The sequence below is a fragment of the Entelurus aequoreus genome, linkage group LG08 (genome assembly GCF_033978785.1).
Source record: "Entelurus aequoreus isolate RoL-2023_Sb linkage group LG08, RoL_Eaeq_v1.1, whole genome shotgun sequence".
NCBI lineage: Eukaryota > Metazoa > Chordata > Actinopteri > Syngnathiformes > Syngnathidae > Entelurus > Entelurus aequoreus.
In genome coordinates this window covers 81,543,531-81,558,693 of record NC_084738.1, presented here as the reverse complement: position 1 = coordinate 81,558,693, position 15,163 = coordinate 81,543,531, and the positions used below count along the sequence as shown (strand labels likewise).

The window sequence follows — 15,163 nt, the reverse complement described above, 5'->3', positions numbered from 1 at the left end:
CCGAAAAATCTACACTTGTTGATTTTCGGTATAAAAAACAAACAAACTTGCAGCTCAGGTTCCGAAATTTTACTGTAAAATTGCAGGGTTTTTTTATTTACAGTAAAAAAAATTGTTTCTATTTTACAGTAAAATTCTTGCAACTGAGCTGCCTTTTTTTTTTAACCATAAAAAGAGCAGTAGTGTTTTTCCATTTACAGTAATATATACTACATTTTGAGGTGAAATTATTGCAACTTATATTTTTTTGAAAATGTTGGTTAAAAAAAATAAATTACTTTTTTTACTGTAATAAACTGTGGTGTCGTTTTGGCATTTACAGTAATACACTGAAAAATATACACTTGTTGATTTGCGGTAAAAAAATTTTAAAAAAAACTAACAAAAAAAACTGGAAGCTCAGGTGCCAACATTTTTTTGTAAAATTGCATTTTTTTTAATTTACAGTAAAAAATTTACATTTTACAGTAAAATTCTGGCAACTGAGCTGCTTTTTTTTAACCATAAAAACAGCAGTAGTGTTCTCCCATTTACAGTAATATACACTGCATTTTGAGGTGAAATTATTGCAAGTTACCATATTTTTTTGAACACTTTCGTTTAAAAAAAAATCTACAACTAAAATGTATATAAAAACAGTACTTTTTTTTACTGTAATAAACTGTAGTGAATTTACAGTAATACACCAACAAATCTACACTTTTTGAGTTACGGTTTAAAAAAAAAACAAAAAACTGGCAGCTCAGGTGCCAATTTTTTTTGGTAAAATTGCAGGTTTTTTTAAAATTTACAGTAAAAAAAAAGAAGTAAATTTTACCGTAAAAACAGCAATACTGTTTTTCCATTTACAGTAATATACACTACATTTTGAGGTGAAATTACTGCAACTTACCATATTTTTTTGAACATTTTCGTTTAAAAAAAATCTACAACTAAAATGCATATAAAACAGTACTTTTTTCACTGTAATAAACTGTAGTGCATTTACAGTAATACACCGTAAAATCTACACTTGTTGATTTGCGGTATAAAAAACAAAAAACTTGCAGCTCAGGTTCCGAAATTTTACTGTAAAATTGAATTTTTTAAAATTTACAGTAAATAAACAAATGTAAATTTTACAGTAAAATTCTGGCAACTAAGCTGCCTTTTTTTTAATATATATCTTATATATTTTTTACACATTAATTTAAAAAAATCTACTCATAAAATGCATTAAAATGGTGTAATAATAGTATTCACTGTTAGACACGGCCCTTTGGGGCCAAACATAACTGCCATGTGGCCCTCAGTGAAAACCACTGGTGTATTACTGTAAATTCCACAGTTTATTACAGTAAAAAAGTACAGTTTTTTTCCTTTAGATAAAAATGTTGTAAAAACCACAGTAAATTTCACAATTTGACCATGAAATCTATTATTTTTACATTGCACAATTTGATGGATAACTTGCTGTGAAATCATTATTAGTAGTATTTTTTTCTATTTAAAAAATGGTTTGAATGTTTGATCATATATTTTTGCATAATTTGACCATATTTAAGTGAACATAATTTGCGATTACATGGAGTACATTATCTTTTTTTCTCCCAAAATAGAAAGAATACATTTAGTAAGAAACGTCATTATTTCCAGGGCCAAAAAAATGGGGCTTGGACTGTTAGGACCATACGAGGGATCTTTGCCTTTTTCCACAAGGAGAGAGATTGAGGCTCGGCCAAAATGTTAATAAAACTGCAGAGTATATCCACCTGGTCAGAGTATACCCACCTGGTGCAGAGGATTGACCTTTTTGTAATGAGGACTTTTAAACTTGGTTTTTACTGCCCTCTGCTGCGAGAAGTCGGCATTACACCTCATCGCACCTTCCCTTGCCCTTCAGATCTCGCTGGAGACGGAGCGCCTGGGCCCTCGCCGCGTGGAGGGCCTGAGGAAGGAGGACGAGGAGTGGCAGAAGAAGGCGCACGCGGCCGTCCTCGCCATCCAGGACCTGACCGTCAAGTTCTTCGAAAGCACCAACCGGGCACAGAAAGGTATTTTCGCCAAGCTGAGCCTTTTTCGCACGCCGTTCTTCCTTCTCTGAGTGTGTGTGTGTGTGTGTGTGTGTGTGTGTGTGTGTGTGTGTGTGTGTGTGTGTGTGTGTGTGTGTGTGTGTGTGTGTGTAGCGCTGTGCGAGCGGATGCGCGCCGACCAGCGCAAGTTGGGCAAGTCTGCGTGGGCGGCGGCGGTGGAGCGCATGGAGAGGCTGCAGTACGCCGTCTCCAAAGAGACCCTGCAGCTGATGCGGGCCAAGGAGATCTGCCTGGAGCAGAGGAAGCACAGCTTGAAGGAGCAGGTGAGACACACACACACACACACACACACACACACACACACACACACACACACACACACCATGTGATGATATATTGTGTGTGTGTGTAACGCCACAAGAAGGCGCTGATTGTCGTCCAGCAGCAACATGCCAGCACAAAAGAAGGTTTTAGAGCAAAGGCAGATGTCGGATCCTTCATTGTTGCTATTTCACTCCTTTCTTACTTTCTATTCACACTCTGTTTAGGCAACTAACTGTGGTTGACCCTTCATGGAGGAGTGCACCCTCTGGTGGTCATCCTTGCCTCCTCTTGGCATCAAACACTTTATTGCCTCATTTTAGGGGAAAGTAGTTGTAATAAACAAAGATGTTTCTTTCTACTTACCTTTTATTTACTTTCTTTTACTTTGTTTTATTTCCTTTCACCTTCTAAATTCCTTATTTGACCTTCTATTTAACTTTTTTACAATTGATATACCTTCTATTTCACTTCTTTTACCTTCGCTTACCTTGTTTGATCGTCTTTTACTTTGTTTTATTTCCTTTCACCTTCTAAATTCCTTATTTTACATTATATTTACCTTCCTTTACCTCATATTTCACTTTTTACCTTTTATTTACCTTCTATTGACCTTTTTTGACCGTCTTTTACTTTTTTTTATTTTCTTTTTCATTCTAAATTCCTTATTTTATATTATATTTACCTTCTATTTAACTTTTTCAATTGATATACCTTTTCTTTCACTTATTTTACCTTTTATTTACCTTCTTTTACTTTGTTTTATTTACTTTTATCTTCTAAATTCCTTATTTTACATTATATTTACCTTCTTTTACCTCATATTTCACTTCTTTTACCTTTTATTTACCTTCTATTTAACTTTTTTTTTACAATTGATATACCTTCTATTTCACTTCTTTTACCTTTTATTTACCTTCGCTTACCTTCTAATTAACATATTTTATCTTCTATTGAACTTATTTTACCATTTTTCACCTTGCATATTCCTCATTTACCTTTTAACTTGTTTTACCTTTTATTTACTTTCCAATGACCTTTTATTTACCTTTTTCTTAACCTTCCCTTTACATTAATTTACCTTTTTTTCCTTATTTACCCTCTTAACCTTTAATTTACTTTCGATTCACCCTTGACCTGTTACTCTCTTTTACCTTTTATTCCATTTGTTTTACCTTCTTTCATGCGGTCCTGATTTGATCACTTTTATTAGCTCAAACAATTCATCAGAATATAAATCAAAGCTTTTTTCTTTTATCGAGTTAATCCATTAAATAGATGCATCCTTGCAGCCGTAGAGGTAATACAAATAATGCCTTTATGAAAAACTACATCAGGAGGTTGCCTACAGCCACAGCTGTTAATGCCATGGCTGTTGAACAACGTCACTAATTATTTGTGTTTGTACACAACATAGGCGGCTCACTGACTAGAGGCGTAACTACAAGCATTTATGGTATTTAGACTGACAGTCGTCCGGCTCACTGACTAGAGGCGTAACTACAAGCATTTATGGTATTTAGACTGACAGTCGTCCGGCTCACTGACTAGAGGTGTAACTACAAGCATTTATGGTATTTAAGCTCACAGTCGTCCGGCTCACTGACTAGAGGCGTAACAAAGAGCATTTTTGGTACTTGAGCTGACAGTCGGCCGGCTCACTGACTAGAGGCGTAACTAAGAGCATTTATGGTACTTGAGCTGACAGTCGGCCGGCTCATTGACTAGAGGCGGAACTACAAACATTTATGGTACTTGAGCTGACAGTCGGATGGCTCACTGACTAGAGGCGTAACTAAGAGCATTTATGCTACTTGAGTTAACAGTCCACCGGCTCACTGACTAGAGGCGTAATTAAGAACATTTATGGTACTTGAGTTGACAGTTGGCCGGCTCACTGACTAGAGGCGTAACTAAGAGCATTTATGGTACTTGAGCTGACAGTCGACCGGCTCACTGACTAGAGGCGTAACTACAAACATTTATGGTACTTGAGTTGACAGTCAGTCGGCTCACTGACTAGAGGTGTAACTAAGAGCATTTATGGTACTTGAGTTGACAGTTGGCCGTCTCACTGACTAGAGGCGTAACTAAGAGCATTTATGCTACTTGAGTTAACAGTCCACCGGCTCACTGACTAGAGGCGTAACTAAGAGCATTTATGCTACTTGAGTTAACAGTCCACCGGCTCACTGACTAGAGGCGTAACTAAGAGCATTTATGCTACTTGAGTTAACAGTCCACCGGCTCACTGACTAGAGGCGTAACTAAGAGCATTTATGCTACTTGAGTTGACAGTGGGCCGGCTCACTGACTAGAGGCGTAACTAAGAGCATTTATGGTACTTGAGCTGACAGTCGACCGGCTCACTGACTAGAGGCGTAACTACAAACATTTATGGTACTTGAGTTGACAGTCAGTCGGCTCACTGACTAGAGGTGTAACTAAGAGCATTTATGGTACTTGAGTTGACAGTTGGCCGTCTCACTGACTAGAGGCGTAACTAAGAGCATTTATGGTACTTGAATTGACAGTCAGTCGGCTCACTGACTAGAGGCGTAACTAAGAGCATTTATGGTACTTGAGTTGACAGTTGGCCGGCTCACTGACTAGAGGCGTAACTAAGAGCATTTATGGTACTTGAATTGACAGTCAGTCGGCTCACTGACTAGAGGTGTAACTAAGAGCATTTATGGTACTTTACTTGAGCTGACAGTCGACCGGCTCACTGACTAGAGGCGTAACTACAAACATTTATGGTACTTGAGTTGACAGTCAGTCGGCTCACTGACTAGAGGCGTAACTAAGAGCATTTATGGTACTTGAATTGACAGTCAGTCGGCTCACTGACTAGAGGCGTAACTAAGAGCATTTATGGTACTTGAGTTGACAGTTGGCCGGCTCACTGACTAGAGGCGTAACTAAGAGCATTTATGGTACTTGAATTGACAGTCAGTCGGCTCACTGACTAGAGGTGTAACTAAGAGCATTTATGGTACTTTACTTGAGCTGACAGTCGACCGGCTCACTGACTAGAGGCGTAACTACAAACATTTATGGTACTTGAGTTGACAGTCAGTCGGCTCACTGACTAGAGGCGTAACTAAGAGCAATTATGATACTTGAGCTGACAGTCGACCGGCTACGCTTTGCAGATGCGGAGCCTGCAGGGCGGCGAGGACGCCATGCTGCACCTGGACCAGCTGGAGGCGCTCTACTACCAGCTCCAGCTGCAGCTCTACCACATCCAGGCCGAGGTCCTGCGCTGCGAGGAGCTGCTGATCACGGCGCAGCTGCAGAGTCTGCGCAGACAAATCACAGGTGCAGTCGCACGCTTTGCCCACCAGAGGGCAGTCCCGTTCATTGAAGGCCCCTTGTGGTCCCCCTCAGAGAGACAGGACGAGGTGGTCTACTACGACGCTTTCGAGAGCCCCGACGCCATGAAGGGGGACAAGGACCCCGCCACCCCGCCGGCCTCGCTTAGAGACGAAGACCTGGGCGTCCTGCAGCAGAGAACTCGGCAGCTGGAGGCCCGCAGAGGACGCATCACCGCCAAGAAAGTCTACCTCAAAAACAAGAAGGTGAGGAGACCAGACCTCAGACTCGTTTGACACGAGCTAAAAGAGACTTTGGTCTTTCAACAGGACATTTGTATCTCCAATCACAAGCAGAAGGTCCTAGAACGTCAGGGAGTTCTGGGGGACAACACGTCTCTGCAGGTTTGACGGACAGCCCTTCCTTAGCTTCTTTGGGACAGCTGGCATCAAACTAAATGTCTTTCCTGGAAAGGTTGAGGAGACGGAGGAAGACGAAGACGAGCAGAACGCACGAGTCAGTCAGGAGAGACAAAGAACTCTGGACAGACTTCGCAGCCTCAATCAGGTAGAGACCAGAAACTGTCTTCATGGGTGTTGATGGTTTATTGTCCTAGTCAACTAAAACCTTCTCTCTTCTTGAGGCTTTAACGTTTTCTGTCTAATGAACCCTTGTGTCCTTGTCACCTTTGTCCCCTAAAACCCTTCATGTCAAAGAAGGCGTCCACTGAACTCCTCCGTCCACTGAACTCTTCAATTAGACTTTGCATCAGTGTCCACCCAGACCTTAGGTTCCTGTCCTTCCTGTCTGTATCAAAGGTTATCTTATGTCCAAGTCATGAGTCAGTGTCCATGAAACCTTTGAACATGTCCTTGCATCTGTGTCTTGACCAAGTGTCTTGTGTCCACCAAATACTCATGGTCTTACTATGTCCACTAAACCCTCAAGTTTTGCATCCTTATTGACCCAATCCTTGTCGTAAGTCCTTTTGTCAGCAGCCGAAAACCAATCAAGTCTTGTGTCCCTGTGTCTCTATCCACCAAAACCTTGTCCTTACATGTGTCAAGGGAACCAAACCCTTGAGTCCTTGCATCTGTGTCTTGACCAAATACTCATGGTCTTACTATGTCCCCTAAACCCTCAAGTTTTGCATCTTTGTTGACCCAATCCTTGTCCTAAGTCCTTTTGTCACCAGCCGAAAACCAATCAAGAAGTTTTGCATCTTTGTTGACCCAATCCTTGTCTTAAATCCTTTTGTCAGCACCCGAAAACCAATCAACTCTTGTGTCCCTGTGTCTTTGTCCACCAAAACCTTGTCCTTACATGTGTCAAGGGAACCAAACCCTTGAGTCCTTGCGTCTGTGTCTTGACCAAATACTCATGGTCATACTCATGGTCATACTATGGCCACTAAACCCTCAAGTTTTGCATCCTTGTAGACCCAATCCTTGTCCTAAGTCCTTTTGTCAGCAGCCGAAAACCAATCAAGTCTGGTGTTCCTTTGTATTTGTCCACCAAAACCTGGTCCTTGTCAGGGGAATCAAACCATTGAGTCCTTGCATCTGTGTCTTGATCAAGTGTCTTATGTCCACCAAAAACTCATGGTCTTATTAAACCCTCAAGTTTTGCATCTTTGTTGACCCAATCCTAAATCCTTTTGTCAGCAGCCGAAAACTAATCAAGTCTTGCTGCCCTTTGTCCACCAAAACCTGGTCCTTGTCAGGGGAACCAACCCCTTGAGTCCTTGCATCTGTGTCTTGACCAAGTGTCTTGTGTCCACCAAATACTCATGGTCTTACTATGTCCCCTAAACCCTCAAGTTTTGCATCCTTGTTGACCCAATCCTTGTCTTAAGTCCTTTTGTCAGCAGCTGAAAACCAATCAAGTATTGTGTCCCCGTGTCTCTATCCACCAAAACCTTGTCCTTACATGTGTCAAGGGAACCAAACCCTTGAGTCCTTGCGTCTGTGTCTTGACCACATACTCATGGTCTTACTATGTCCCCTAAACCCTCAAGTTTTGCATCCTTGTTGACCCAATCCTTGTCCTAAGTCCTTTTGTCAGCAGCCGAAAACCACTCAAGTCTTGTGTTCCTTTGTATTTGTCCACCAAAACCTGGTCCTTGTCAGGAGAACCAAACCCTTGGGTCCTTGCATCTGTGTCTTGACCAAATACTCATGGTCTTACTACGGTATGTCCCCTAAACCCTCAAGTTTTGCATCCTTGTTGACCCAATCCGTGTCCTAAGTCCTTTTGTCAGCAGCCGAAAACCAATCAAGTCTTGTGTCCCTTTGTATTCGTCCACCAAAACCTGGTCCTTGTCAGGGGAACCAAACCCTTGGGTCCTTGCATCTGTGTCTTGACCAAGTGTCTTGTGTCCACCAAATACTCATGGTCTTACTATGTCCACTAGACCCTCAAGTTTTGCATCCTTGTTGACCCAATCCTTGTTTTAAGTCCTTTTGTCAGCAGCCGAAAACCAATCAAGTCTAGTGTCCCTGTGTCTTGTCAGGGGAACCAAACCCTTGAGTCCTTGTATCGGTGTCTTGTGTCCCCCAGGTCCTTACGGTCTCACAACAGTTTCCGCTAAACCCTCAAGCGTTTGTGTATTTGTTGACTAAAACCAGGTCCTGCGGACTGACTGTGTCTTTGTGTCCCCGCAGCGCTACCCGGGCCAGGTGAAGTCCAGCCGCCTGAGACAACTCCAGAGTCGTAGACGAGCGGGTCCGCCTCCCAGCACGCAGGCCGCCAGCGTCCAGACCGAGCGCGTCTCCGACCTGCCGGTCCTCTCTGCCCCTCCTCTAGAGGACGGCTCCGGCAGCGTCTCCCTGCCCGCCATGGACCTGGACCACCTGCGCTCGTCTCCTCCTTTCCTGTCCTTGCCTCCTCCTCCTCCTCCTCCTCCCCCCCCGCCGCCGCCTCCCCCCTCCTTGGAGGACCAGCGCCTGGGCGAGGGGATGGAGCAGGAGTCCGCGCCCAAGTGCGAGTCCGAGTTCCTGCTGGCTCCTTTCAGTCCTCGCTTCTTCGACAGCAGCCAGCTGCTGACGGCCAGGAAGAAACTGAGGAAGACGTCCGCCGAGGACGCCGCCCGCTGGAGACGAGGTGAGCGGAGTCAAACTCTGGCCTTTTGTCAACGTTCAGGCCTAGAAAGAAGAGCATTTAGACCAGGGGTCACCAACCTTTTTGAAACCAAGAGCTACTTCTTGGGTACTGATTAATGCGAAGGGCTACCAGTTTGATACACACTTAAATAAATTGCCAGAAATAGCCAATTTGCTCAATTTACCTTTAACTCTATGTTATTATTAATAATTAATGATATTTACACTTAATTTAACGGTTTAAAAGAGGAGAAAACACCAAAAAAATTACAATTAAATTTTGAAGCATAGTTTATTTTCAATTTCGACTCTTTAAAATTCAAAATTCAACCGAAAAAAAGACGAGAAAATCTAGCTAATTCGAATCTTTTTATGGAACATCATTAGTAATTTTTACTGATTAAGATTAATTTTAGAATTTTGATGACATGTTTTAAATAGGTTAAAATCCAATCTACACTTTGTTAGAATATATAAGAAATTGGACCAAGCTATATTTCTAACAGACAAATCATTATTTATTCTAGGTTTTCCAGAACAAAAATTTTGAAAGAAATTCAAAAGACTTTGAAATAAGATTTAAATTTGATTCTACAGATTTTTTAGATTTGCCAGAATAATTTTTTTGAATTTTAATCATAATAAGTTTGAAGAAATATTTCACAAATATTCTTCATCGAAAAAACAGAAGCTAAAATGAAGAATTAAATTAAAATGTATTTATTATTCTTTACAATAAAAAAATTTTTTTTACTTGAACATTGATTTAAATTGTCAGGAAAGAAGAGGAAGGAATTTAAAAGGTAAAAAGGTATATGTGTTTAAAAATCCTAAAATCCTTTTTAAGATTGTATTTTTTCTCTAAAATTGTCTTTCTGAAAGTTATAAGAAGCAAAGTAAAAAAAATAATGAATTTATTTAAACAAGTGAAGACCAAGTCTTTAAAATATTTTCTTGGATTTTCAACTTCTATTTGAGTTTTGTCTCTCTTAGAATTAAAAATGTCGGGCAAAGCGAGACCAGCTTGCTAGTAAATAAATAAAATTTAAAAAATAGAGGCAGCTCACTGGTAAGTGCTGCTATTTGAGCTATTTTTAGAACAGACCAGCGGGCTACTCATCTGGTCCTTACGGGCTACCTGGTGCCCGCGGGCGCCGCGTTGGTGACCCCTGATTTAGACTATGTCTGGGTGTTCCTGGGAGGCGAGTCTCTTCACGCCAATACTTTCCGGTTGTACCGAGCAGCCCTTTTCCAATGTCGCATTACTTCCTGTTCTATGGTTGTCGTCGCTTTTTTAAAAAAGCGAGTCTTTTCACATCCAAACTCTTACTTTTTTTTTCCAAGTTGCTATTATTATTATTTCAATATTTCATGAGGACAAAGTCAGCCATGTTGTACTGAGCAGTCAGGACACAGACATGTTTACTTCCTGTTCTATGGTCGTCGTCACATTCTCTTGCCTTTCATTACAATCAGTTTTTTTTTTTAAACGAATTTATTCAAATTAAATTGTATATATAAATCTATATATAATTTGTTAAAAATAACATTTACTAAACTGAAACTTTTTACATATTTGAAAAATAAATTTAAACGATATCAAAAATAAAAATGATAAAATGCAATCAAAACAAAAATGATTTAAAAAGTTATATTTTAACAATACAATTACATTATAGTTACATGTTTACATTGTTTTTACAAACAATATTTTATAACTAAAAAAAAAAATACAATAAACCAAAATGTATATTTTAAAGTTAAAGTTTAAATTAACAATATAAATTTAACAATATAACCACATTATATTTAAGTTTAAATTAACAATATAAATTTAACAACTACATTATATTTAAGTTTACATTATTTTTCAAAACAATATTTTATAACTAAAATAAAATAAACCAAAATATACTTTTTAACAATATAACTACATTGTGTTTAAATATTTTTTTAAACATTTTATAACTAAAAATAATAAAAAATGTATATTTTAACAATATAACTACATTATATTTAAGTTTACATTATTTTTCAAAACAATATTTTATAACTAAAATAAAATAAACCAAAATGTATATTTTAACAACTACATTATATTTAAATGTTTACATTGTATAAAAAAAAAATAATGTTTTATAAGTTAAATAATGCAATAAAAACAAAAATGTATATTTTAACAATATAACTACATTATATTTAAGTTTACATTATTTTTCAAAACAATATTTTATAACTAAAATAAAATAAACCAAAATGTATATTTTAACAACTACATTATATTTAAATGTTTACATTGTATAAAAAAAAATAATGTTTTATAAGTTAAATAATGCAATAAAAACAAAAATGTATATTTTAACAATATAACTACATTATATTTAAGTTTCCTTTTTTTTTTAAACTATTTTATAACCAAAATGTATATTTTAACAATATAACTACATTGTTTAAATTGATTTTAAAAACATTTTATAACTAAAAATAATTCAAAATGTATATTTTAACAATATAACTACATTATATTTAAATGTTTAAATTGTTTTTAAAAACAGTATTTTATAACTAAAATAAAATAAACCAAAATATATATTTTAACAATACAACTACATTATATTTAAATGTTTACATTGTTTAAAAAAAATAATTTATAACTAAAATAAAATACAATAAACCAAAATGTATATTTTAATATAACTACATTATATTTAAATGTTTACATTGTTTTTTTAAATATATATATATTTTATAAGTTAAATAATACAATAAAAACAAAAATGTATATTTTAACAATATAACTACATGATATTTAAATGTTTACTGTTTTAAAAAATATATTTTATAACTAAAATAAAATACAATAAACCAAAATGTATATTTTAATATAACTACATTATATTTAAATGGTTACATTGTTTTTAAAAACAATGTTTCATAGGTTAAATAATACAATAAAAACAAAAATTTATATTTTAACAACTACATGATAGGGTGTAGTACCCGAGATAGGCTCCAGCACCCCCCGCAACCCCAAAAGGGACAAGCTGTAGAAAATGGATGGATAGATATTTAAATGTTTTTTAACTAAAATAAAATACAATAAACCAAAATGTACATTTTAATATAACTACGTTATATTTAAATGTTTACATTGTTTTTAAAAAACAATATTTTATAAGTTAAATAATACAATAAAAACAAAAATCTATATTTTAACAATACAACTACATGATATTTAAATGTGTCATGTTTACAAGAAACAAAACAACAAAGCATCTTTTTCATTCCTCACCCAATCATTGCTGCATGCCGTGTGTGGTACATGCTGGTGGTCTACAGTTGACATGGCGTGTGTGTTGCGTCCCCAGCGAGCTCCCCCATGGACGAGGTCCTGGCGTCGCTGAAGCGCGGCAGCTTCCACCTGAGGAAGGCGGAGCTGCGCGTGTTGGCGCCCGACCCGGACGACGACAGCGACAACATCCTGGCCCAGATCCGCCAGGGCGTGCGCCTCAAGCAGGTGCGCCTGCGCCCCGAGCAGCAGCGGCCGCCGCGCCACGCCCGCGGCTTCCCGCACTCGGCCGACGCCCTCACGCGCAGCATCCACGAGGCCCTGCGGCGGATCAAGGAGGCGTCGCCCGACTCCGAGTCCGAGGACGAAGGTCTGCCCTGCACCGACTGGGAGAACTAACTAACTAACTAACTAACCAACCCACGTGGTGGACCTGGCCGCTCTTCTGCTGTTTACCACCCGCGTTTCCATGGAAACACAAATCAACTTTTCTACCACGTCGGCGTCTTTTATGAACTTTTTATTTTTTATTATGTCCGAATGTGGGAAATCACCAAAAGTTTACCAGAAACTTCCAATAGAGATTGGCTCACTTTACCAACACTGCCCCCTGCTGGTGACAGCGCATTATTTCCTGCCTTCTCTTCTATTATTTGTATTATTATTATTATTATTATTACTACGTGTGTTGTGTGCTTTTTATTATTATTTAAACGTGGTGTATGAAACCTTCCCGGAGCTAAACGGCGCTAACAACAAAAGACGTACGTGATTTCTAACTTTCATTTTTGTCTTGCTTTTGCGCTCGTTTTTTTCCCGTTCCAGTTTTGAGTCGTCTTGTCGTTCCGTTGTTTGGGTTTGTTTTGAAGAAAAAGGAGCAGAACGAGCCGAGTGGGACCAGTCGGACCTCACAGCAGACGTGCAATAATATGAATTCACTTTACTGAATCACGACTAAAACAAATTATATATATATAAATATATATATATATATATATCTGCATGCTTAAATGTATTTATTGAGGCTTCATATTTTAAAGATGTGTTGGTTTTTTTAAGAACAATCGCTGTTTTTGTATGGAGGCTTGGTTTTTGTCTGCCAAAATTCAATAAAAAAATACAACATTAAATGTGAAATACTTTGTAAAAATATTTAATTAGTGAGCTCGTTCATTATTTACACACCTTTTTATTGTGTGAATGCTCCAAACATTCACACATGACTTCCTACACCAACATTCATCTATTTATTACTTGTACTTCTTCTTCTCCACATTTTGACACGCTCTACCTTCCACATGTTTCACCCGATTCAAAGCGTTCCAACTTCAAAGTGTTCAGCCTATTCAGGAATCGCAGGCTTTCCCTTGACACATTCCAAAAATTCCCAGATTTCCAGGTTTTCCGGGACATTTTTCCCCATTCAGAATGAGTTGGCCATTTTTCAACCTTTCACCATTTCCACATGTTTCAACCGATTCAAACCATTCCACCTTCAACACATTCCACCATCCTGGAAATTCAAACTACCTTATTTCCAAGTTTAAAAAATGTACAGGATTTTCCAGATTTCCAGGTTTTCTGGGACATTTTTCCCCATTCAGAATGAATTGGCCATTTTTCAACCTTTCACCATTTCCACATGTTTCAACCGATTCAAACCATTCCACCTTCAACACATTCCACCATCCTGGCAATTCAAACTACCCTTTTTCCAAGTTCAAAAAATGTCCAGGATTTTCCAGATTTCCAGGTTTTCCGGGACATTTTTCCCCATTCAGAATGAATTGGCCATTTTTCAACCTTTCACCATTTACACATGTTTAAGCCGATTCAAACCATTCCACCTTCGACACATTCCACCATCCTGGAAATTCAAACTACCCTTTTTCCAAGTTCAAAAAATGTCCAGGATTTTCTGGATTTCCAGGTTTTCCGGGACATTTTTCCAATTCAGAATGAATTGGCCATTTTTCAACCTTTCACCATTTACACATGTTTAAGCCGATTCAAACCATTCCACCTTCAACACATTCCACCATCCTGGCAATTCAAACTACCCTTTTTCCAAGTTCAAAAAATGTCCAGGATTTTCCAGATTTCCAGGTTTTCCGGGACATTTTTCCCCATTCAGAATGAATTGGCCATTTTTCAACCTTTCACCATTTCCACATGTTTAAGCCGATTCAAACCATTCCACCTTCGACACATTCCACCATCCTGGAAATTCAAACTACCCTTTTTCCAAGTTCAAAAAATGTCCAGGATTTTCTGGATTTCCAGGTTTTCCGGGACATTTTTCCAATTCAGAATGAATTGGCCATTTTTCAACCTTTCACCATTTCCACATGTTTCAAACGATTCAAACCATTCCACCTTCAACACATTCCACCATCCTGGCAATTCAAACTACCCTTTTTCCAAGTTCAAAAAATGTCCAGGATTTTCCAGATTTCCAGGTTTTCCGGGACATTTTTCCCCATTCAGAATGAATTGGCCGTTTTTCAACCTTTCACCATTTCCACATGTTTCAACCGATTCAAACCATTCCACCTTCAACACATTCCACCATCCTGGAAATTCAAACTACCCTTTTTCCAAGTTCAAAAAATGTCCAGGATTTTCCACCTTCAACTCATCCTGGACATTCAAACTATAATTTTTCCACGTCGAACAAATTTCCAGGAATTCCCTTTTTTTTTGGAAACCTATTTCCAACCTTGTTTAGTGCGATGACTACTTTCACATTTTTCAACCCAATTCAACTGTTCCTCTGTCAAAACACTCATCGTTAAGAGAAAGAACAAGTTGGTTAAGAAACTAGAAAAATTCCAGGAATTTCTCAAATAAAAAGTGCTACCTTCAACATTTCTTGACCGATTTAAACAATTCCAACACCAACCAATTAAGTCAATTAAGGACATACCTGCTATTTATTTATTTTTTTCAAATCCTGTTTCTCCCGAAATTCCCAAATTTCCAAGAAGTTCCCATTGAAATGAATGGGACATTTTTCAACCTATTCAAACCATTCCAACATCAACACATTCCACTCATCCTGGACATTCAAACTAACCCTTTCCCAATTTCCAAACCAAATTCCGTTTATTCCTGGAAATTCAAAC

At 38.1% G+C, this 15,163-nt stretch overlaps 1 protein-coding gene across 1 annotated transcript in view; it reads left to right on the top strand.

Annotated features, from left to right (window-relative positions):
* The window catches only part of jmy (junction mediating and regulatory protein, p53 cofactor), an 80,910-nt gene extending 67,744 nt beyond the window's left edge, over positions 1–13,166 (top strand). Inside the window, exons 3-10 of the mRNA XM_062057414.1 lie at positions 1,883–2,033; positions 2,166–2,335; positions 5,489–5,654; positions 5,724–5,914; positions 5,978–6,052; positions 6,123–6,215; positions 8,312–8,750; positions 12,118–13,166. Of these exons, the coding sequence (XP_061913398.1) occupies positions 1,883–2,033; positions 2,166–2,335; positions 5,489–5,654; positions 5,724–5,914; positions 5,978–6,052; positions 6,123–6,215; positions 8,312–8,750; positions 12,118–12,437 (1,605 nt within the window). The 3' untranslated portion in view covers positions 12,438–13,166. The remainder of the gene's footprint in view (positions 1–1,882; positions 2,034–2,165; positions 2,336–5,488; positions 5,655–5,723; positions 5,915–5,977; positions 6,053–6,122; positions 6,216–8,311; positions 8,751–12,117) is intronic.
* The last annotated feature ends 1,997 nt before the right edge of the window (positions 13,167–15,163 follow it).